We start from the raw sequence: 25,159 nt of genomic DNA on the forward strand, positions 1-25,159 counted from the left end.
GGGTAGCGTTACTTTAACTGGATTACTTTCAATGACTTTTGGATTACTCCAATACCAAATATGCTAATAAAAGACAAAAGAAACTAAATATGAATAAAATGACTCAATTTCGTGCAGGCTTGGGGAGTAACGGAATACATGTAACGGCAAAAATGATTGGATTCATTTTCATTTTGTTTCTGTCGCATTTTATGTTAGTTTTGCCGGAAATCAAAGAGATCAAAGCCAGGAGAGAAAGTTTACCACGTGATGTGAGTTATAATGTTATTCATATTTAGTTTCATTTGTCTTTTATTAGCATATTTGGTATTGGAGTCATCCAAAAGTCATTGAAAGTAATCCAGTTAAAGTAACCCTACCCAACCCTGAGTACTTTAGATGTAACATACATTCAAATGATGTTGGCAAGGTGTTTGGATTTCTTTTCATTTTGTTTCTGTCGCATTTTATGTCAGTTTTGCCGGAGATCAAAGCCAGGAGAGAAAGGTTACCACGTGTTGTGAGTCATCATTTTATTCATATTTAGTTTCTTTTGTCTTTTATCAGCATATTTGGTATTGGAGTAATCCAAAAGTAATTGAAATTAATCCAGTTAAAGTAACCCTACCCAACCCTGCATGTCAACTTGTAGGTTTTTGCCATACAAAGTATGTTTATTATGCATTTTAAGACGTGTACGACGTACAAGAAAATCTGTGCGGAAAAACGCAAATTTGTCAATGATGGGTACCATCTGGTGTACACCAAGTTCGCCGCGGTAGCCTCTATCTCGGCACCGTTTTTTTCCCGTTGCAAACGAAGCGAGTGGTTCGATGCTACCGTGCTCATGCGTCTGCCGCCTCGGATTTCATGTGGTAGTTATGTAGTAAAAGGAAATCCGTCTCTTTTTAGAGAACCGGCTTTTTCGGCTCAACTCATTAAAGAGAGATGGCTCTCAACCGGCTCACTTGCTTTGATGCATTTTATTACGAATCATTATTGTTGTATAGAGAAGTTAGTATAAAAGGAGAAAATAAAAATATACTGATTAAAAGTTATCCCTTTAGTCAGTATATTACCAACAATAATTTAATGCGGAAAATAAATTAATAATTTGAATAAGAAAATGCATTATTCTACCTAATTATATTTGCATGTATTTTATCCTTCTACAGTGAACGTCCAAGCGACTTCATTTTTGAACTTTTTTAATAATAAACCTCATTCATGTCGAGCAACTCAGTATCTCACAACAAAATGTTAATTAACAATATATATGATATAACGAAACACATGTACAATGTAACATGTCAAATTACATAAATAAACACGTTTGAAAAAAAAATATGGTGTAAGATTATTTTGTATTTTGTAAGGGAAAATACAACATTTTTGTAAGGGCATGGAGCCCTGGAGGTTGACAGGTATGCTACCCAGGTGAAACGTCCTACACAGGGGTGTTACCAGGAAGCCATGTGTGGGCATTGGTCTTTCCTGAGGAGGGCAGAAAGTGTTTAAGGCTCAAATAGGTCAAAATCCACCTACTGCACCTAAAAACGTGCGTAGCCAGCCCGTTTTGGAGGATGGTCAAGCATTACCAAATTTAAATAACAGCATTTTAAAAGCTCGAAGTTTTTGGTGAGGGGATCCCTGATTTTGGTTACCATAACAGTTGTGTTATTGTAGACGTGGGCCCAGACGATGACGAAGGGACTCCATCATCTTTTAGAGAAAGAGAATAAAGCTCAGCTGAAGCGTCTTTCTGTCCTTATCCTTTTATTCGCCTTACACCGCCTACACACTCTCAATCACTGGATACAGGAAAAACATTAAGAAGTGGAGGCCACCTCGATGTGTAGACAAAAATCTGATATAAAACATATATAAGATTTGATAGCAACTCCTGCCATCTAATCGGGATTTTTTTCATATTGGATTCATTCCCAGAGGCTTGATATTTACTGAAGAGCCACGGCAATCCCTTTATAATACATTTTTAAAATAAAACAAAAAAACCAACATATTTTTACATTTTGGCAGTACTTCTGAAAATATATTGATACATTGTGGCACTGAATAACTGCAGTTGTGATTTATGCTAACAAAAGTTGATTTTCCATCCATTCAATCTTTCATTCATCATCCATGAATTCATAAATAGATCAATCAATAAAACAAGCAATAAATCAATTAAGGAATCCGTCAGTCAGTCTGTCCATCCATCCATCCATCCATCCATCCGTCCGTCCATCCATCCATCCATCCATTCACCAGCTTACCTACCTACCTGTCCATCCGTTCAATCTTTCATTCATTATCCATGAATTAATAAATCAATCAATCAATAGAACAAGCAATCAATTAAGAATTCCAACAGTCAGTCAGTCCATCCATCCACCAGCCCGTCCGTCCATTCATCCATTTATCCGTCCAATAATCAATCAATCAATCAATCAATCAATCAGTATCTCAGTGTTTTTTAATCAGTGTGTCGCAGCAACTTGCCCAAATTTGTTATTTTGTTACTACAGTGGAACCTTCGCGGTTCGACGTTTGTGGGTTCAGAGCTTCGCGGGCCTAAAAAAAAAAATTAATAAAATAAAATACTTTAAAAAAACAAATAAATAAAAATTTTAAGCTTTTTTGAAGGGGCGTCGCTACTTCGTGGTTCCATGTTCCCGGGTTCAGAGCTTCACAGGTCTAAAAAATAATAATAATAGAATAAAATAATTAAAACATTTTAAAAAATTTAAAAAAAATTGAAGGGGCGTCGCTACTTTGCAGAATTTCACTTTTCGCGGGTGGTTTTGGTCCCCATTAACCGCGATAACCGAGGTCCCACTGTACTACTATCCATCCATCCATCCATTATCTACTCCGCTTATCCTCAGTAGGGGCCCGAGGGTGCTGGAGCCCATCCCAGCTATCTTCGGGCAGTGGGCAAGGGACACCCTAAACTGGTTGCCAGCCAATCGGAGGGCACACAGGGACAGTCAATTAACCTGACATGCATGTTTTTGGAATGTGGGAAAAAAACGGAGTTTCCGGAGGGAACCCACGCAAGCACGGGGAGAACATGCAAACTCCACACAGGAGGTTCAATCTCATGACCTCAGAACTGTGCGGCACACGTGCTAATCACTGCGCCGCCGTGCTGCCCTACTACTACTATTATTATTATTATTATTATTATTATTATTAGTTGTAGTTGTAGTTGTAGTAGAAGTAGAAGTAGTAGCAGTAGTTGTCACGATTGCCCATTGCCCTCACCTGGGCCCGCTCGTTTGGGGCCAGCTGCTGCTCGTTGCCTGATTGGCTCCCTTCCTATTTAAACTCAGTGCTCTCATTCACTCCTTGTCAGTCCGTCAACGAACCTATGCACTTGCAAGACTTGTGTTTTGACTCCGTCTGGTATCCTGCTTCTGTATCCAGTATCCGGTATCGATCCCGTCTGTCCTGTCCTGTCCGGTATCTTGCTCCAGTACCCAGCATTGATCCCGTCTGTCCCGTCCTGTCCGGTATCTTGCTGTTGTATCCAGTATCCAGTACCCGGTATCGATCCTGTCTGTCCCGTCCCGTCTGGTATCTTGCTCCAGTATCCAGTATCCATTATCGATCCCGTCTGTCCCGTCCTGTCCAGTATCTTGCTCGTGTACCCAGTATCAGGTATCGATCCCGTCATTGCCGTCCTGTACGGTATCTTGCTGTTGTATCCAGTATCCGGCATCGATTCCTTCTGTCCCGTCCAGTCCGGTATCTTGCTCCAGTATCCAGTGTCCAGTATCTTGTTCATGTATCCAGTATCTGGTATCAATCCCGTCTGTCCTGTCCGGTTTCGATCTCGTCTGCCCCTGGCTTCCTGTTTTCTCGCGCTGTGTTCTTCTCTGTCTCACTTCTTCTGCCCGGCAATCGCTGAATCACTGGCGTTCCCGCGCATGACGGCCCTGTTCCCGTAAAATAAAGCTTGTGTGAAAATTTTACGTGTCTAGGTCCACCGTCTGTTCGGGTTGTGACAGTAGTCTCCCAAATATGTGATTACTTTCTTCCAGTGCCTGTACGTTCATCCATACCTGTAGGTGGCAACAGATGACCCTTTTTACCCTAAAATTTGTATATTAGTTACCCTTTCAAGAGGTAGGAGAGGTGAATATATTAAATAACTTATTTCATTTGATAAAGCCAATTAAGATACGAGGTTAAAAAAATGATAAATTGAAAGTTTTACACATAATTATTTTAATTATTTTGTCATTTAAAAAAAAAAAAGAAACAAGTAAGAATCTAGTTCTGATGGATGATAATCTTTGCTGATTCAAGTATTGTTTTTGTTATTTTTCTCCAAAAAACAATGTAAAGAAATAGGCGAAACCTGAAAAACAGGTCAAAATAGAGTAAAATCCCGAATTACACAGTGATCATGTTAATAAAAAATGTTACACTTTTAATGAAAGAAACATGATAGTCAGGGTTGGGTAGGGTTACTTTAACTGGATTACTTTCAATTACTTTTGGATGACTCCAATACCAAATATGCTAATAAAAGACAAAAGAAACTAAATCTGAATAAAATGATGACTCACAACACGCGGTAAGCTTTCTCTCCTGGCTTTGATCTCTTTGATCTCCGGCAAAACGAACATAAAATGCGACAGAAACAAAATGAAAATAAATCCAAACAGCTTGCCAACATCATTTTTGCCGTTCCATGTATTGCGTTACTCCCCAAGCCTGCACAAAATTTTGTCATTTTATTCCTATTTAGTTTCTTTTGTCTTTTATTAGCATATTTGGTATTGGAGTAATCCAAAAGTCATTGAAAGTAATCCAGTTAAAGTAACCCTACCCAACCATGATGATAATTTAAGAAAATAATCAGGTCTGGAGTGACCATTGATATTTTTAAGAGGAGGCTCCAGACCCACTTTCTTAATATGATGTTGACATGTTTCAGGTCCAGGCGCTGGTTAGCTGACTCATCGCGATACGTCCTTCTCCCTCCATCCAGACAGCCAGACAGGAGCAAAAAAGAAAAGTATGAGGTAGGCATTAATCATAAGCTATAGAATAGAAGTGTGTCCTAAATCTAGATTTAAAAACTTCCACTGAGGCAGCAGATTTTATCTCCGGAGGCAGAGCATTCATCACCACCTGGGCCTGGATGGTGAACGCTCTCGAGCCTGCTGATTTCTTCTTGGCTCTTGGAATCACAAGTAGAATAGCATTTTTCTGAGCAGAGGCTCTGTGCAGGAAAATAGGGGGTAATCCGTTCAGAGAGATTCAACGACGCTACTTCATGGATTTTCCCTTTTTGCGAGTGATTCTGGTCCTGATTAATCGTGAACAGCTTTGTATTGCATGTTGGTAGTGTGTTTTTAACTTAAGGGCAATACAAAAGGACAACAACTCCATCGCTCAAATAAATAAATTAAAGGATTTTCAGATTCAGATTTAGATTCAGATATACTTTATTGTCATTCGTGTAAACGTGTATACAGAACGAAATGTCGAAACATCTGACCCGCACAGTTTCCTTGAGCGTCAGCCGAGATAGATAAGTTTAACCATGTCTTCGTCAGAATTTTAGAGCAGCAGTTCGTCATCTCGCGGTTCGATGTTAGTTCCAGTTGTAAATGGTCCAGTTTTTTGTCCAGAGAGCGAACGTTGGGGAGGAAAATGGATAGGAGAGGCGTTTTGAAGGGTTTAGCCTTTAGCCTAGCGGTTAGCCCGGCCCGACAACCTCGCTTCCTCCTCCGGTCACGCCGCTCTCTTGCCACTCTGCCTCGCTGCTTTGTAGGCCGATGGGTCTTGTTGACGTAGCAGTCCGTGGCTAAATAAACACTCCTGAGTGGTCATATACATTTGACTATAAAAGATTTTATACGATTGAATACAAGTTACATTTTTTGAGTGCGATGAAGATTTTCCCAGAGTAGGCTTAAGTTCAATGACAGGTCACGCTGATCCGAATGCGAAAAGTTTTGTCTGGTACTGTTGATGACAGGACTCTGACGAAGGACGGCAGGCATTGTTTTGATAAACGCTCTGCTGTTTTGAGTTTTTCCAGACATCGAGGCGAGGTGGTGGAGCCCACGTGGGGGCTTTCCTGGCACGCCCATGGGAGGAGCCGGCACACCAGCTTGCGAAAAACACGTGGGCCGAGAAGAGAAGCAGAAAAGAACGAGAGAGGAGGCTTGACAGAGACTCGAGCGACACTAATTCGACCAATTCGGCTAATTCGGCCATATTCGATGAAGTTCACCTAGTTAATTTGTTTGAGAAGTTAAATCTGCCCCCGTGTTGAAATGCCGGTCTCTCGTCCATCTTTTCCATCAAGAAACGAGCGCGCACTGTTAGGTGAATATAGGTTGTGTTTGGTTAATGGAGTCAGATAACTAATTCGAACTATTTAGTAAACGTTTTAATATTGAATTCCTAACAAAATGTAAGCATAACTTCTCCTAAACAGCAAATTGCATGTAAACCATGAAAACGTGCGTTGCTTATATTGCTCCTGTTCATGCGTACGCATTCATGCGGTGCATGGTAACCATGACAGCAGCACAGCTGTGTGCCACAACACGTGCCACACAAACCTCCATGGAGCTCAGCTAGCGGCGCTTATTCCATACCTTCTTATATTTCTTAGGAAAGTATTTTTAAATACTATGGTACAAGCTTGATTTTTTTTCTAGGATTGTGCTCGTTGCTCAAAATTTTAAGAAATAATTTAAAAATAATTGGTCCGTTCCTGTCCTCCCAAAAGCATCCATCCATCCATTATCTGCACCGCTTATCCTCAGAAGGGTCACGGGGGTGCTGGAGCCCATCCCAGCTATCTTCGGGCAGGGGACACCCTGAACCGGTTGCCAGCCAGTCGCGGGGCACACTGAGAAATACATCTCACTCGCTCATTCACACCTAGGGACAATTTGAGACGGCTAATTAATGTCACAGACCAGAAATGGACAAAGGACCCAATAGCGCTTGTTTTCTCAGTTTTTATTAATAAAGAGGGAGAGTAAGGCTTGCTTCCACGATCCGATGGCTGACGGACAAAAGGAGCGAGCGGTGCGGAAGTGGCACTTCCAGGTCTGGCGAGGAGGATCGGAGACAGGCGGGAATAGCAAGTCGTCGGCCGGGACTGGAGATCAAAGGAGGTGTCGAGTTCGTAAGCGAGGTCGGTAGCAGGTAACGGGGCAAAACAGTTCAGATAACAGGCATGAAGGTAAAAATACACGGGTTACCCTGACACTGTGTTCTAAATGCGGTATTTTGAAGTCAATGTCGAAGTAGAACGAAGTTGAGTAAAGTCAGTAGAGTTTTTCGAGAACCGGCTTTTTCGGCTCGGCTCACTAAAAGGGACCGGCTCTTTCGGGTCCTAAACGGCTCTTCAGGTTGTTTTTGCTTCTTTCATCCCTATATGACCAAATATTATGTGAAATTATGCACAAAATTACTTAAAGGAAGGGGAAATAGAACAAAAAAGAAAAAAATACCAAAATGAAAAAGGAGTGAAAAGCTGAGAAAAAAATAAACAAAAGGAAGAGAAAAAAGAAGGAAAAATTCAGAAAAAAAGCCAGAAAAAAGAAAAGAAAGAAACAAAGGAAAAAAATGAATAGAGAACAAAAACAAAAAAGTAACAGCTCGGAAAAATAAACACATTTTTTAAAGGAATTTTTAAAAAATGGGGAAAAACAGGGTAAAAGAAGAAAAAGTTTGTGTTTCATTCAAATAATTTCCAACTATACCAAGTCAATCTTGTTGCCAACATTATACTTCCACTAAAAAATGTGATTAAATACAGTTGTGTATCGTGCAACCAACTCAATAAGCCCCCAAAATGTTAGTATTATGGGACAAAAGATACCAGGAAAAAAAAAGAAATGGAAATATTGTGAAAGAATTGTTGTAAAAACAAACGACGTTTGTCGGCCGTACAACCTTTGCAATAGTACATAAGTCAATTCATTCAAAAGTGAAAAATAATTTTGCATTGCCAGAAGCTCAACAAAATGTAACTTGATGTTAAGTTTTGGACATGTTTGATAATGGATAAGTTGCCACACTTGGCATTGCTGTTGCTCACTGTTGTTTCAAGCGTTGCTCATCGACTTTGTGTGAACGCTCAGACCCGTGGAAAATTACAGGGAACATTGCCTGCATGTAAAAGTGTCTCGATTGACTACTTTCAACATTGTCAATAAAGTCATAACATCAGTGAACTCATGAACGTCGCAGTAGTACGTTGGAATCCCCCTTTACGACTCCCAGACAGCCTCTCGCTCCGGTACTCTACACTGTAAGCTGCCTGCTCTATATGTGGCACACAAGAAGCTCAAGGAATCTGTTCCAAATGTTTTCCATATTTGTCCAGCCAGTCCTTCCTCTGTTTCCAAATAGCGGCTATGGCGAGAGGAGGCCTCGGGTAGGGAGGGGAATAAGAGCTGGGGGCGGGAGGCTGCAGGCATTAACGGTTTTTCTTAAACAAAGCGCCGAGGACCGAGGATCGCTTGGTTAGTGAGAGGAACCATGGGCAAGAAATCTTCCTCGGATGGCGGCAGGAGGGGGGAAGGGGAAGTCAGTCGGGCGTCAGACAAATGCCGAGTGTGCCGTTTCCCTTTGCTCGTGGCCCTGTCGCAGCTTCTGCTGGGTGTCGCAGTCACAGTCTTGGCCTTCCTCATGTTGGCCATCAGCCCCTCGCTCACGGCCAGGGAGACGCCGCATTGGGCCGGGATCATCGTAAGCGCCACTTTTGTGCTCGCCTTCTGCATTCCCTGCACGGACGCTTTGAGTGTATTATTTCATATGTCACTATTTTGGGCCTAAATACTCACTTGACTCACAAACAGTGTTCCCTCTAAGTGTGCCCGTGCGCAATTGCACACTGCTCACACATTCTCAGCGCACAAGAAAATCTAGCCAGCGCACAAAAATGAGGGCTCAAAATTACTTATTAAGAAGCGACTTAAGTCAAAGTTACAGTGCATGAAGGTAATTTGAAGTCAAACGAAGTTGAGTAAAGTTAGTAGAGAACCGGCTTCTTCGGCTCGGCTCACTAAAAAGGAATCGGCTCTTTTGGGTCCTAAATGGCTCTTTATGTTGTTTTTGCTTCTTTAATCCCAACATGACCAGATATTAAGTAAAATTATGCACAAAATGACTTAAAGGAAGGGGGGAATAGAACAAAAAAGAAAAAAATACAAAAATGAAAAAGTAGTGAAAAGCTGAGAAAAAGAAGGAACAAAGGGAAGAGGAAAAAAAGAAGGAAGAATTTAGAAAAAAGCCAGAAAAAAAGAAAAGAAAGAAAAAGAGAACAAAAAGAAAAAAGTAACAGCTCGGAAAAAAATAAACACGATGAGATTTTTTTTTTTTTAAAAACACCGAAAAAAGAAGAAAAAGTTTGTGTTGCATTCAAATAATTTCCAATGATATCAAGTGAATCTTGTTGCCAACATTGTACTTCCACTAAAAAATGTGATTAAGTACAGTTCTGTATCTAACAACCGACTAAACAAGCCCCCAAAAATGTTAATATAATGCGACAAAAAATACCAGGAAAAAAAAGAAATGGAAATCTTGTGAAAGATTTGTAATAACAAATGACGTTTGTAGGCCGTACAACCTTTGCAATAGAACATGAGTCAATTCATCCAAAAGAGAAAAATAAGTTTGCATTGCCGGAAACTCAGCAAAATGTAACTTGATGTCAAGTTTTGGACATGTTTGATAACGGCTTAGTTGCCACACTTGGGATTGCTGTTGCTCACTGTTGTTTCAAGCGTTGCTCACCGACTTTGCGTGAACGCTCAGACCCGGGGAAAATGACAGGGAACATTGCTCACAAAGTAAAAGGTAGTTGAAATCCACCCTTTAAAGACTATGTGTTGCTTGAGGAGTATCCTGATAAATTCTTGAATTTGAAGCATGGCAACTCGACCCTAAACTAGGGCTGGGCAAACTGTTTGCCGCATCGGGGTTAAAATTTGGTAAAAGGTTCGGGAGAAATCCAATATCTCGCTATTGATAGTTCCTCTCACGTCATATACATCCGGGCCAAGTAGCTGCGGCCATTTTGGATGGGTGTGTGCGTAAGTTTACATTGTTGATTTAGTTGAGTGAAGGCGGTCATTAGACATTAGATCCTGGCTAAGTTACGACGACATCCCTGTTCGAATACCTACACCTGTACACGATAGAGCAGGGGTCAGGAACCTTATTGACCCAAAAGAGCCATAAAAGCAAAAAATGTTTTAAAAAGAAATTGAGAGAGCCACATCATATATTTTCAGACAAAATTGAAAAAACTGCCAAACGCGCTCTCTAGACAAAAGCTAATTCTTCAATACATTTTATTTCACTGTGTGTCATTTGATGATTTCATCAAATGTATGAAATGAGCAGGGTTGGGTAGGGTTACTTGAACTGGATTACTTTCAATTACTTTTGGATGACTCCAATACCAAATATGCTAATAAAAGACAAAAGAAACTAAATATGAATAAAATGACTAAATGTTGTGCAGGCTTGGGGAGTAACGGAATACATGGAACGGCAAAAATGATGTTGGCAAGCTGTTTGGATTTATTTTCATTTTGTTTCCGTCGCATTTTATGTTAGTTTTGCCGGAGATCAAAGAGATCAAAGCCAGGAGAGAAAGCTTACCACGTGTTGTGAGTCATCATTTTATTCATATTTAGTTTCTTTTGTCTTTTATTAGCATATTTGGTATTGGAGTCATCCAAAAGTCATTGAAAGTAATCCAGTTAAAGTAATCTTACCCAACCCTGATCATCGCTGAAGGCAAGAACCCCGTGCCTATGGCGTGAGATTGCGGTCAAAAAGGAATCCCCATAAAAAGAAATCCCCATAAAAAGGCACAAAAATACTATTTGTACCTGTAAAAATGTTCCTAGTGTGTGAATCAAAAATATAGGTGTTGAAACAAAACGGCCATAAAAACCTACGTGTCAAAACATTTCAAGGGTGGGGGGAATTTAGTAAGGTTTATTGTTCTATATTCTTTATCAATTATCCATTATCTGTTATCGGTCAAATCATAATACACTGCAAAGCCAAGAGGCCGAGACATTTGTTTCCAGCCAAGAGGCTGAGTCAAGGTCCTAGCCACAGGGCCAAGCAGGGATCAATGCGAACGCACCTATCCCGGAGGTACTGCAATACCGGGCCTAGATACATCATAGATAGTAAACCATTCCAGACCGACACATTCTAAGAGTCAATAGTGCACAATCTTAGGACTACAGTCGGCAATTTCAACAATTTGGTAAATGGTTGACACATGTTGAAACAGATTAAATCTCACAGCCGGCCGGATCAATTTAAGAGCACAAAAAAAAGCCACAGGCAGAGTTACAGGTGTGATACAACGCGGTGTGTAAAATAAGCTGATGTCACGTAGGCTACTGGGAGACGGCAGGGGAAACCAGTTGAGCTCAATGTCTTCCATTTAACACATATGTCGATCCTTTTGTAAATGAAATAAAATGAAATGATGATGATGTCTTTTATTAGCATATTTGGTATTGGAGTCATTCAAAAGTCATTGAAAGTAATCCAGTTAAAGTAACCCTACCCAACCCTGATCATTACAGACACCGTCCGGGGAAACAAGCCTTAAGTCTAAATCAAAATGTCATAGCAGATTTTTTGGGGAATCGAGGCTCAACTTCGTACCTATTTTGAACCGACAGGCGTTTTTATTGAAACCATCAAAAGTCACTTTTATTTGAGATGCAAAAAAAAAGGCTTACAATGAACCCAAAGAAGTTGCCCCCCTGAGCTCTGCCATGTGTTCGTGTAGCTTGTCCTCGCCCGGGTAGAGATCAGTGCCCCACATATAACACTGTGCTTGTGATTTTGTCCTCCAAGTAAAGCAGCTTTTGCCTTACGGTGTTGATGGCCAAGATAACATGTCTTCCTACGTTTGTTTGAGAAATCAACCACATAAGAGTGCGCCAAATTTTGTCTCCTGTTTTTATCAGTGGGCAGGGGACACTCTGAACTGGTTTCCAGCCAGTCGCAGAACACACAGAGACTGACAACTGCTCACGCATTCACTCATACCTATAGACAAATTTGACCTGCCATGCATGTTTTTGGAATGTGGGAGTCTCCAGGGAGAACATGGAGAACATGCAAACCCTGCACAGGGAGACCAGCAATGTTCCCTCTAAGCTGCGTGTGTGCGCACAAGAAAATCTAGCCAGCTCAGAAAAATCAGGGCTCAAAATTGCTAATTAAGAAGCGAATTAAGTCAAAGTTACAGTGCATGAAGGTAAAAATACACGGGTTCCCCTGATGCTGTGTTCTAAATGCAGTATTTTGAAGTCAAGGTCGAAGGAGAACGAAGTTGAGTAAAGTCAGTAGAGTTTTTCGAGAACCGGCTTCTTCGGCTCGGCTCACTAAAAGGAACCGGCTCCTCGGGTCCTTAACGGCTCTTCAGGTTGTTTTTGCTTCTTTTATCCCTATATGACCAAATATTATGTAAAATTATGCACAAGATGACTTAAAGGAAGAGGGGGGAATAGAACAAAAAAAAAACAATTTCAAAATGAAAAAGTAGTGAAAAGCTGAGAAAAAAACGAAACAAAAGGAGAGAAAAAGAGAAAAAAAAGAGCAGGAAAAAAAAAAAACAAATAAAGATAAAAAAGGTAATAGAGAACAAAAAAGCAAGAAAAAAGTAACAGCTAGGAAAAAATAAACACAATGAGATTTCTTTTTAAAGGATTTAAAAAAAAATTGAAAAAAACATGGAAAATGAGGAAAAAGTTTGTGTTGCATTCAAATAATTTCCAATTATACCAAGTCAATCTTGTTGCCAACATTGTACTTCCACTAAAAAATGTGATCAAATACAGTTGTGTATCGTGCAACTGACTGAATAAGCGACAAAAGATACCAGGAAAAAAAAGAAATGGAAATCTTGTGAAAGAATTGTTGTAAAAACAAATGATGTTTGTAGGACGTACAACCTTTGCAATAATACATGAGTCAATTCATTCAAAAGTGAAAAATCATTTTGCATTGCCAGAAACTCAGCAAAGTGTAACTTGATGTTAAGTTTTGGACATGTTTGATAATGACTTAGTTACCACACATGGGATTGCTGTCGCTCACTGTTGTTTCAAGCGTTGCTCACCGACTCTGTGTGAAAATTAGAGGGAACATTAGAGACCAGTGGCAATTGAATTGAATTCAGGACCTCAGAACTGTGAGGTGGACGTGCTAACCAGTCTGTTGCTATTTCCTTCTACCCAAAAAGTAAGAACGCTTTAAGCTCAACAATTCAACCTTTGCTAACATCTCTTCTGTCACCCGAGTCCCGGGTACTGCGTCCCGAGTTAGCTTTCCACGAGATGAATCCGAGTAAAAACACAGAGGTCGTCAACTACTTTCTAGAGACTGTTGTTTAGCCCTTAAGAACTTGGCAGTAACGGTAAAATGAGATTCTGTCTGTCGGTCACAAGACTGGCCTCAACGTGTAGTGTGAAAGAAAGTGTCTGTAGAGTTCGAAAAAGTCATGTCATCAGTCAAGATGCTATCGCTTCGTCAACACGCGAGCAAAAACAATGTGTTGTGCTTCATTACTTGAGAAAAACAAATGCAATGTTGAAATGGATTGAAAGTGATCGAAATGCTTGAAACTAATGTGCCTGTTTTGTTCCGCAGTTGTGTTTGGCCGCCATTGTGGGATTCATTCTGTACTGCGTCACCCACCGCCCAGACGAGCGCTCGACTGCGCAGTTCGTCGTAAAGGTGCGTCCAAAAAACTGGACTTCATGTTGTTGAGGTTCCCGTCTTGCACAAAAAGTGAGGTCCTCTGATTCGGGCAGAGTTACTGAAAAATCGACGTAAGGGCAAGGGCTACCTGTCAAGGATTCCCTCTAGGGCAGGGTTGTCAAACATGCGGCCCGGGGGCCCGATCAGGCCCGCTAAGGGATTGAATCCGGCCCGCGAGACAACGCTCAGAGAAGCGCAAGAGAAAAACAAGCTGCAGGTGGAAATAGGTCCACTTGATATTGCCAAAGCCAGGTGCCTCTCACAAAGACACTGTACTTGCATTTCTTTCTCTCTCTCTCTGCCTCTCTCTCTTACACTTTCTGTGTCTGTCTCTCTTTTTCTCTTTCTTTGTTTCTCTTTGTCTATTTCTCTCTCTTTGTCTTTATACTTTCTTTTGCTCTCTCTTCCTTTTCTCTCTTTATCTCTCTCTCTAGGTTTCCCATTCTCCCCTTCTCCCATTCTCTGTTTCTATCCTTTTTTCTCTCCTTCTCTCTATTTGGATATCTCTCTCTCTCTCTCTCTCTCTCTCTCTCTCTCTCTCTCTTTCTGTGTCTGTCTTTCTTTTTCTCTTTCTTTGTTTCTCTTTGTCTCTTTCTCTCTCTTTGTCTTTTTACTTTATTTTGCTCTCTCTTCCTTTTCTCTCATTATCTCTCTGTCTAGGTTTCCCATTTTCTCCTCCCATTCTCTCTTTCTCTCTTTTGTTTTCTCTCCTTCTCTCTATTTCTCTTTGGATATCTTTCTTTCTCTCTCTTTTTTTCCCTGTCTCATTAATTGTCTTTAGCTCTTGTTTCTCACGTTTCACGTTCTCCCTCTTCTCTCTCTCTCTCTCTCTCTTTCTCCCTTTCTCTCTCTTTGTCCCACCCTCTCTCTTTTTCTCTCCTTCGCTTTGTATTATCTTTTTCACCCTCTCTGATATACTAGTCCGGCCCCCGAGAGAATGTTTGTTCTATCATGTGGCCCCCGGGTTGAAATGAGTTTGACACCCCTGCTCTAGGGGGTGCAGAAAGACAGTGCAGGGACAGATTAGTGTACGAAGGTAGATCTTTATCCATGCAGGTTTCGGTCCAAGGAAATTCAGGTAATCATGGTCTAAGAAGCAGGTGAGGGGTCGGTGTTCTAGTTAACATGGTGAGCCGAGGCGACAGTTCAAAAATTTGTCAGGTGGTATTCGAGGTGCGGAAGGGCAGGCAAGTGTTCGGTACACTGGAATAAAGGGCTAAGAAAAATGTGCAAAGGCAAAGAACCACCAAAAAGATAAGAAGGCGGAGGAGTGTTTTGACAAGGGAGAGTCCTAATAGGAGGGAAATCAGGACAATTGACCACAGCAGTGAGTGAATTGAACCCAGAAGTGAGTGACCAAATAAGGTAAGGTCGATAGAGCTAGAAAAGAGAAAGAGGGAGAGCTAGCGGTGAAACCTAAAGAGAGACAGGAACGTGACATAACCCGAGCAACCATTTGAGATACGCTTATGTGAAACTAATACAGGTAAGAGCCACAGAGAAGTTAGGATTTCTTTCTTCAGTCATGAAACACTGCAAAAAAAAATACAATGTCACAAGCCAGGAAGGGAGGCAGGTCCCATTAGCATTCGTTTACTCAGTGTTATTGATAAAGAGGGAGAGCAGTGCTTGCTTTCACAATCCGATGATCGACGGACACGGATGGAACGCGGAAGATGGGGATAATCGTAAGCAGCAGGGATACTGGTCACTAGCCAGGACGGGAGAGCAAGGGCGGTATCGAGTTCATAAAAGGGGTCGGCAACAGGTATCAGGCAGGAAACAGGGCAAAACAGGTCGGTGATCGTGAGGGCAGATCAGGGCAGAAACGTGTCCAGAAACAGGTCGGCAACAGGTATCAGGTAGGAGAAAACAGGGCAGGAAAATGTTGGAAGGTATGAGCTTGCCTAGCTGGGAGCATAGGTTTGCAAACGGTCTGACAGCTTCCTCTTGGAAGCCGGGGGTTTAAAAAGAGTCTCTGAACCAATCATCTCTCTGGGCTGTTGGCGCCAATTGGGCAGTCACAGGTGCCCTGAATCAGCAATCATGACACACAACTGAATTGTTTCCCATCGACTTCATTCGGGAAGTTTTGTGCACAACGCAGTAGCTTATTTTTCGTTTTACACATGCGAAAGTGATGAAGAATGTGTTCCAAACGGGAATAATGCCAAGCTTTTACGAACTAAACATTTTCTCAATGGTTTGTGTGTCCCTTTTCTCACACGTTTTTGTTACCTGCTGGCCGGACTCGTGCTAATTTTTTACATGCTAACACTAGAGGTATTTTTCCAAAATTGAGTAGTTTTCATTTGTATACATGTACTATGTGTATGACATCAATATTTTGCACTGTGAGGCCAAGCTATGTGAGAAGAGAATTTAATGTAATACTATTGTTATTTAGTTATGATAAATACCTGATTGTTACTCAGATACAATTGTACTTACCATTATTAAACAACCCTATGTATTCTTTTTTAGATAGATAGATAGATAGATAGATAGATAGATAGATGCTTTATTCATCCCCGTAGGGAAATTCACACTTCCAGCAGTATCCTTGTGTTGAAAATAAAAAATAAAACAATATTAAATTAAAAGGAATATAAAACATAAATACAAAATGTAACGTGTTGATATAGAGTATTTAAATAGTGCTACATAAAATACACACTGTAATAAAAATAGGGTAATATGCACTGTAGGGGTGTGCTTTAAAGTGGGCTTTTACTCCTCCGGGTGGAGTTAAAGAGCCTCATGGCATGAGGAAGAAATGATCTCCTCAGTCTGTCCATGGAACAAGACTGTCGCTGAAGCTTCTCTTCTGTTTGGAGATGATTATTTGAAGAACAAAAGAAAAAAAAAGAAATGTACAAGAAGGTTTGAGAAGACCTTTTATAAAAGAAAACAATACAAGTTAGCTTTGATGAATGACTGAAGGAATCATTGATAATCAATGGAAACCTTTTCAGACTGTTACAAATGTTCACTTTGTGAATACTGTAGTCAGCTTTACAAAGAACAAACACATAAACCACAAGCACATAAAATGAAGACAAATTTCCTTAATATTCTTTGAAAAAGGCAATAAATAACAGTACAATGTGTTTGTTTGAATTTGAATGAAATTAAAATTATGCTACTTTCTGTTTTCAAATGACTTATCATGGGAACCGATTCCCTCAAGATTAGGCTGGAATGAGGAAATCATTCTAAATACTAATATATTGTTGAGTACCTGAAAGTACAATCCCCCAATCAATTAATTTAACAATGAATTAACTCAATTGTTGCCACAAATGTCAAATTTATTTCTAAATGTTCGTCTCGACAGCTCTCATGAACATGCGAGAAGTTAAAGCTCAACCGGAATTTGCTTCATTTGTGTCGTCAACGCATTTTATTTTGCTGTTTATTCCCCCCATAATAAATTTTATTAATGCTATGGAAAAAAGACCTATTTACACGCAGTGTTGGGTGCTTTACTGAAAACAAGTACAGAGGAACCTCGGTTCTCGACCAAAATGCGTTCCAGAACCCTGTTCGAAAAGCGATTTGTTCGAACACCGAAATCATTTTTCCCATTACAAATAATGTAAATTGTTTTAATCCGTTCCAACACCCTGAATGTTTACCTTTGTTTACCTTTAAGACACAAATAACATAAATGTAACCCAGGCTAATCGTACGTTCGTGTTATCGTAATCTTCCGTACGAAAGATTACGCTAACATGAACGTGTAAAAATTTAAAAAAAGGATAAAAAAAAAAGAATTATGAATAGGATTTTTTTACCTTTGTGGTGGTCAGCAGAAGGCGCAGGTGGACGGTGGAGAGGGATGGAGGAGGAAGGAAAATGATTGTTTGGAAGGAGAGTCCCCTTCCATAAAAACTTCGGGGAGCTCTTTTGTCTGAGGGGTGCTCACACCTTCAAATCTCTTTGCTACGGATGACTCGGCTACAGGATGTTCTTTTCTCTTAAAATGTCTATCTTCTGCCTTCTTTTTAGCACTTTTCGGAAGTGGTTCATGACAGTGTCGTTAAAGTCATTGATGACTCTGGTGGCTGCAGCTTCATCGGGGTGGCGGAGTTCGACGAAATTCTGTAACTTGGCCCATTTGCTACACATTTGTTTCATCTTGGACGCCCCCTAGTGTAGTGGAGGTGCAATTGCACCTGAGAAAATTAAAAAGAGTAAAAAAAATGTGATGTGAAACATCCACCCCTAGATGGTACCACTGCACTACAGTTAGCCATAGCTGTCGTACCGACGTTCGAACTCCGATTTTTGTTCGAACTACGAAGCAAGAATTTTTCAATTTTTTTGTTCGGACTACGGTTTGTTCGAACTGTGAGTCGTTCAAAAACCGAGGTTCCGCTGTAATCAGTTACAAGTACTAGTTACTTCATTTTAAAAAGTCCTTAATGTTCCCCGGGATTACTGACATCCAAAAGTATGGCTTTACTCCAAAAGTAATTATCTAGTTACAAATTGTCGCATATCCGTTAAAATCGACCCCCTAATACTGCTTAAAAATAGCCACATAATAAAAAAAATAGTGTACCCGTTCACCAACCTGTGGAAGCATTGAGGCCTTTACATTTTTGGGCTTGTGTAATCTTAAACTTTCAGGTTAACACCTAGCCGAGATACTCCATATCTATTTTGTCTCTGGGCTTTAAACCGCTCGAAGATTTCGTTCTCCATTAATGGGAATGGTCGAATACATTTTATTATTTTCGCCAGTACTTCAAAAATAACTTTACAAATAAAAAGACAAAATTTGACACAATTCTGCCGTAGATTTTGTGCTCAGGTTTTGTTGTTTCTGTACAAGCCACTGCCCATCCTCCTTGTTCTGCCTACCATTTGCCCTTGGTGACTTCCAACTAAATATGGGCATACAAGCTAACTCCCTAGTTTCAGAATGTTATTTTATCATTGTAAAATTGGCTTAAATAAAATTATATACCTTAGGGAGAATATTTGCATGAAGGGAAAATCAGCATCCTGGTACTTTTTGCTTCACACGGCACCATCTTAACTGTATCCTGTTGAACTTTGTAGTTAAATATAAATTTGGAGGATTTAGTGTTGTTTGTTAAATCGTGAGCAAAGGAGTAACAATGGGTGATCAAAGGTTTTTAATTAGTACCATGTTTTAACGACAGATGAGTTACAAAAGTTCATCGACATTTTATCAATAACATGTCACCAGGGTTGGGTAGGGTTACTTTAACTTGATTACTTTCAATGACTTTTGGATTACTCCAATACCAAATATGCTAATAAAAGACAAAAGAAACTAAATGTGAATAAAATGACTAAATGTTGTGCAGGCTCGGGGAGTATCGGAATACATGGAACGGCAAAAATGATGTTGGCAAGCTGTTTGGATTTATTTTCATTTTGTTTCTGTCGCATTAAATGTTACTTTTGCCGGAGATTAAAGAGATCAAAGCCAGGAGAGAAAGCTTACCATGTGTTGTGAGTCATCATTTTTAAAATGATGTTGGCAAGCTGTTTGGATTTATTTTCATTTTGTTTCTGTCGCATTTTATGTTAGTTTTGCCGGAGATCAAAGAGATCAAAGCCAGGAGAGAAAGCTTACCACGTGTTGTGAGTCATCATTGTATTCATATTTAGTTTCTTTTGTCTTATATTAGCATATTTGGTATTGGAGTAATCCAAAAGTAATTGAAAGTAATCAAGTTAAAGTAACCCTACCGAACCCTGCCAGTGCGCACGTGCACTCCCTTGAAAAGGGATGATTACCTACGATTTTAATTTGATTTGGTCTTATTTGACTCTTTCCTTGCTTCAAAATACTGTTTTCTGACATAACTTTTACACCTAGAGTGTTTTTCTGTAGTTACTTTCTAGCATGGTGTTTGCTGACTACGGTAATCACGCCGTGCATGTATGCCTATGCCAACCCTCGTTTTATATCATCAGTAAAAGTTTGCTTGCAACAATTCTGAGTTTCAATGTTGCTGGTTTTACTTGAATACAAAGAAAACCAAATTGCTGTTTTCAGGTCAGCCCGAAGTAGGACCTCACTGGAGGGTAGGACGTTTTGTCAAAACTAAGGTTCGGATTTCGTGCTGTGCCAAAATTAGCATAGAATTGGAACGTAATTGTCCCCTGCCCACTGCCTGATGATTGCTGGGATGGGCTCCAGCACCCCCGCGACCCTACTGAGGATAAGCGGTGCAGCTAATGACATGAGATGAGGAGATGGACCGTAATCAGGTGCAACTCACTGTCTCGTACAATTCCACGAGGAGGGCGTTGCCATTATATGAGTAAAGGATCATGATAAGACTTAACTGTGATTGCTCTTGTGACATAAACACCAGAAAGCCATAGTGACATTTTACAAGCTTATTTTTAGATCCAAACTGGCAAAGGGGCATGACGTGGGGTCCTGATCCGAGGGGAATATTACGAGTAGCCTGCACGACATCGAGCTCTTGGAGTTAATGATTAGATAGGAGATAGGGAAAAAAAAACATAGAAACACACTGACATACATTGTGACAAGGGACAAAAGCGTTTTTTTTGGTATGGTATGCATGTGCTCATCATGTGGCACGTTATAACAGGCTGAAGATGAACTTTGGCCTCTGAATACGAATCGTTCTGTCTTTATCTCCGGATGACCTCTGACTCATATGCCATAAACTAGGCTTCAGACACTTTAAAATCAACCTCAGCGAAATTCTACCCATATTAAAGGAGGGGTGCATTGTTTTAGGTGTTTTTAAAAAGTTGGATGTAAAATATTTTCTCTTTAAGTATGTGTTACGTACAAAAATGCTGCCCTTACAAAATGCTGTATTTTCCCTTATAAAACACAAAATAATCTTACACCATTTTTTTTTTCCAAACGTGTTTATTTATGTAGTTTAACATGTTATACTGTACATGTGTTTCGTTATATCATATATATTGTTAATTAATATTTTGTTGTGAGATACTGAGTTGCTCGACATGAATGAGGTTTATTATAAAAAAAAGCTCAAAAATGAAGTAGCTTGGACGTTCACTGTAGAAGGAAAAAATACATGCAAATATGATTAAGTAGAATAATACATTTTCTAATTCAAATTATTAATTCATTTTTCTGCATTAAATTACCTTTAATCAGTATATTTTCATTTTCTCCTTTTATACTAACTTCTTTATACAACAATAATCTCTCATCTCATCTCATCAGCCGTACCGCTTATCCTCATTAGGGTCGCGGGGGGGGCTGGAGCCCATCCCAGCCATCTCCGGGCAGTGGGCAGGGGACACCCTGAACTGGTTGCCAGCCAATCGCAGGGCACACAGGGACAGACAACTCATTCGCTCATTCACACCTAGGGACAATTTGGACCGGCCAATTCACCTGAAATGCATGTTTTTGGAACGTGGGAGGAAACCGGAGTGCCCGGAGGAAACCCACGCAAGCACGGGGAGAACATACAAACTCCGCACAGGATGTCTGGAGCTGGATTTGAACCCACGACAGGTTCCCATGACATGAACTGTGCCGCACAAGCGCTAACCACTGCGCCGCCGTGCTGCCCCTACAACAATAATGATTCGTAATATAATGCATCAAAGCAAGTGAGCCGTTTGAGAGCCGGCTCTCTTTAATGAGTTGAGCCGAAAAAGCCGGTTCTCTAAAAAGAGACGGACCACCTTTCCCTACATAACTACCACAAGAAATCCGAGGCGGCAGACGCATGCACACAGTAGCATCAAACCGCTCACTTTGTTTGCACTGAAAAAAACCCAATACCGAGATAGAGGCTACCGCGGCGAACTCGTTTGACTTGATTGATTTGCCGTTTCATGATAGTCGGTGTATACCGGATGGTACCCATGATTGACAAATTTGCGTTTTTCCTTACAGATTTCCTTGTACGTCGTACATGTCTTAAAATGCATAATAAACATACTTTGTACGGCAAAAACTTAGGTTGACAGGTATGGTGTTAATTCCCAAATGAGTTCAAAGAGCCTTTACAATTATTTCCCACCACCCCTATCTGCTTTTATCCTACTTTTAGCAACGCTGTTTTTGGACTGGCAACACTATAGGAAGCAGTAAATGTGGGCTGTTGTGCGGTGGCAGTGTGTGTTTGAGCAGTTGTGAGTGATTTCATGCTCGTTTCCATTTTTTGTTTTGTTAGTGTAGCCTGAAAATAGAAACGGTAAAAAAAGGTCTGTTTTAATCGCATTCCAAATGCCAACTCAAATGCCAAAAAAGATGAAAATGAAGAGTTTATTACTACTTGAGGAATGAGCTGAGTGAGGCTGCAGTACTTACTTTGAGCCACATTTCAAGTTGCAAACACCACTTTCACATCACATCAAAACCACATACATCCATTTTCCGAATTGCTTATCCTAACGAGGGTGGCTGGGGAGCTCAGCCCATCTTCGCCATGTTTTGGAATGTGGGAGTGAGCTGTAGTGCCCGAAGGCCCGGGGAAAACATGCTAATTCCACACAAGGCTGGTAGCTGAAATTGAACTTGAGACCTCTGAACTGTGAGGCAGACGTGCAAATAGCAACACAGTATGGTTGCTATTTTAACGTTTAATGCAAAATGTCACGGTGATTCCTGTGCCAAGTGACTAAAAATACAAATTTGCCAGACAAACTAACCCTGCAGAAGGCTTGTTGGTGTCATGTGGTATGAATGTGGTGTTCTTGACCTAGGGATCCATGTAGCCTCCAACTCTGTTGCCAAAAGTTATTCCATTGTAGCAAATTTGTTTAGCCTCCGCTAACTGGGAATAAGCACATTTTTCGTTTGAATCCTTGTTTTCATCGTAACAGTTGCACTGACAGGTAATTGCGCTCGCCTATGCGAACCACACTAACTTTAATTGGAACGTACCACCTCAAAATCCTGGTTCAAGTTCAAAGCCCTGGTTCAAGTTCACTTGGTAAAAAAAAATCAAGGAACTTGTTTTTCTTTCTATGCTGCCCGGTACCAAAGTACCCATGGCCAGGTACCGGTCCGCGACCCGTAGAGTGCTGACCACTGATTTACCACGCTAACAATCTATCGGGTGTATTTCTAAATCGTTTCATATTATATTCCTTAAAAGTAACAGTGCATTGCATTGCTGTTTCTCTGCACTATTGTACTTACAGCGTTATTGTTACAGTGTTATTGTTACTGTTTACCTGACTTGTTTACCTAACTGCCCTTTTTGGACATCTGGTTAGCTGCTCCTCTTGCACTATTTGCGCTACTGTAAAATACTATACATAGCCATAATTATTTAGTATATTATTAGTACTCAATACTCCAACTCAATACAACATTTTATTTATATCTGTACATTCAAGGAAACTGTGCGGGTCAGATGTATCGACATTTCGTTCTGTATACACGTGGACTAGAATGACAATAAAGTAGATCTGAATCTGAATCTGAATTTTCTTCAAAACAACATGTCCAAGCACTATACACAGGGTAAGATATCGAGATCAAATTAATATTTTATCCCTGCAGTCCAAACTATTAAAATGAGATGATTTAGTAAAATTTTTCACTGCTATTTAAGGTCAACAAAAACATAGTGCCAGAAAACATCCATAAATTATTCATTCGAAAAGAAGAAAATTATAACCTTAGGGACTGTAGTGAATTCATAATCCCAAAGGTGAGAAGCACCAGGAAAAGTATGTGTGTGTTTGTGTGTGGAGTCAAGTTCTGGAACGGTTTGCAAGACAAGATCTATTCACTTGTTCAAATTTAAACACAAAAAAAACATTCCTGGCTGAATACAGGGATGAAGAAAATCGGGTATGAGTGATACGAGTGCGTCTAGAACTATGATTAACTTTGTGTTTTTGTTGCTGTCTTTATACCATAACTGTTATTATTAATAGTATTACAATTGTTGTTATATAATTGGTGTGTTTAGTAGGGAAGATGAAGGGGTAGGGAATATAAGCATTTGCTTCTGACTACCCGTTTTCGAACATATTTTGTACTATTATTTTGTTGTTGAGTTATTGTTTTTGTTCTGTTTTTACCCAAACTTGTGTATGTATAATGTTTTTTTTTGTTCCGCCCACAGATGTTGTATTTTACCTTGTGCATGCTGGGCCTGGTTATATCGACGCTGGTGGTGGCCTTCTGCGGTTATCACCATGCACAGATTAGCAGCCTGAGTTGCCTACCGAGCGCCGAGGCCTGTATTTGCACGCTGGACCCTCGAGACCCCATCGCTCGCACCTTCACCTACCAGGGCGTCCACGACTGTCGGGACGTGACCGAAACACTGACGCTTTACCACCTGCTGCAGATCATGCTCAACTTGGCCCAGGCTTTCGTCTGCGCCGTGGGCATCTTCCTCATGTGGAAGAAGCGCTACCAAGTTTTCTTCTCTGGTCTCCAAGTCGGATCCTTCCAGCGGTGGAATAAAGCGTGAGAGGATGGAAGTGGCGGACCGAAGTGGACATGGTCACTTTGACTCTTTGTTGGGATGTCATAGCTATTTTGTGTGGTATTTGGTATCAGGGTTGGGTAGGGATACTTTAACTTGATTGATATGTTGACAATATCTGTGTATAATTTGCCCTCATATAAGTTTTAGATCAGGGGATGGTGTCATAATAGTCTGTGGTTTGCAATAATCAGCCCTTTGAGACTCTTTGATTAAGGGCTAAATCAATAAACATAACTTGACTTGACTAATATTCCCATTTTCAGGTTCACATTAAGCAATTTAAAAAAAAAAAAATAGCCGCATCAAAAGGTGGTAATCTTGCGGTTTGGCCATGCTCAGTGGAAATGTTTAAATCTAAGCTTAAAACACACTTCGGCTCTATAGCTAAGAATAACCTATACTTTTTCTTAGACAATATCAGAGATATTATTTATTTGTGATTGCAACATCCTTCGCTGTCTGGTAACCCTGAAAGGTTTCATCATTTTCCTCATGTTGAGGTTTTTGAGTTTTTCCTTGCCCCCATGTTGGTTCCAGATCAGGGGATGGTGTAATAATAGTCTGAAAAAATAGTCTGTGTAAAAACCTGTTAAGCCCTTTGAGACTCTTTGTGATTAAAGGCTGTACAAATAAAAATGACTTGACTTGACTTCAAAAAAGAGATGTGTTTTCTCTAACAGGGAACATATGATAAAAGCGTAACAATTTAAATTTTAAGTATTTGACTGTTGACTGAGAAGCGTCAAGGTTAATTAGGCTGAAAAACAAAATCGGCACGGCTATTACACGCTACATGTATTTTTTGGGGGGGGGGTTTGAGCAATTTTATTGACACTATTAACAGCAAATAAACAATGTGAGGTTTGAACAGTTTTTCTCGACACTTTTAACAGCAATTAAGCATATTCACAATT

General features: G+C 40.3%; 1 protein-coding gene and 1 long non-coding RNA gene across 3 annotated transcripts; both read left to right on the forward strand.

Moving 5' to 3' along the window:
• The first annotated feature begins 108 nt into the window (after positions 1-108).
• On the forward strand, positions 109-6,284 carry LOC148362213 (uncharacterized). 2 transcript variants are annotated; one of them, XR_015850847.1, is made up of 3 exons: positions 109-499; positions 4,931-5,018; positions 6,035-6,284. It is a non-coding gene; the product is annotated as an uncharacterized LOC148362213 (long non-coding RNA). The 2 variants fall into 2 exon arrangements; XR_015850848.1 differs by having other exon boundaries at positions 6,044-6,284.
• Positions 6,285-8,464: 2,180 nt separating this feature from the next.
• Positions 8,465-24,894, forward strand: sspn (sarcospan (Kras oncogene-associated gene)). Its single transcript, XM_088339179.1, has 3 exons — positions 8,465-8,718; positions 13,669-13,755; positions 23,874-24,894. The coding sequence occupies exons 1-3, from the start codon at positions 8,509-8,511 to the stop codon at positions 24,225-24,227; spliced, it is 651 nt and encodes a 216-aa protein (XP_088195305.1). The 5' UTR covers positions 8,465-8,508; the 3' UTR covers positions 24,228-24,894.
• Positions 24,895-25,159: the final 265 nt, after the last annotated feature.

The sequence above is a fragment of the Urocampus carinirostris genome, chromosome 7 (assembly GCF_059441175.1).
Source record: "Urocampus carinirostris isolate Australia breed hairy pipefish chromosome 7, RoL_Ucar_1.0, whole genome shotgun sequence".
Lineage (NCBI taxonomy): Eukaryota > Metazoa > Chordata > Actinopteri > Syngnathiformes > Syngnathidae > Urocampus > Urocampus carinirostris.

Bases quoted from the DNA above. Each gene is read 5' to 3' on its own strand.
- sspn (XM_088339179.1), top strand. From the start codon at position 8,509: ATGGGCAAGAAATCTTCCTCGGATGGCGGCAGGAGGGGGGAAGGGGAA. The intron at 8,719-13,668 runs GTAAGCGCCACT...TTTGTTCCGCAG, and splicing joins CGCATTGGGCCGGGATCATC to TTGTGTTTGGCCGCCATTGT. The intron at 13,756-23,873 runs GTGCGTCCAAAA...TTCCGCCCACAG, and splicing joins CTGCGCAGTTCGTCGTAAAG to ATGTTGTATTTTACCTTGTG.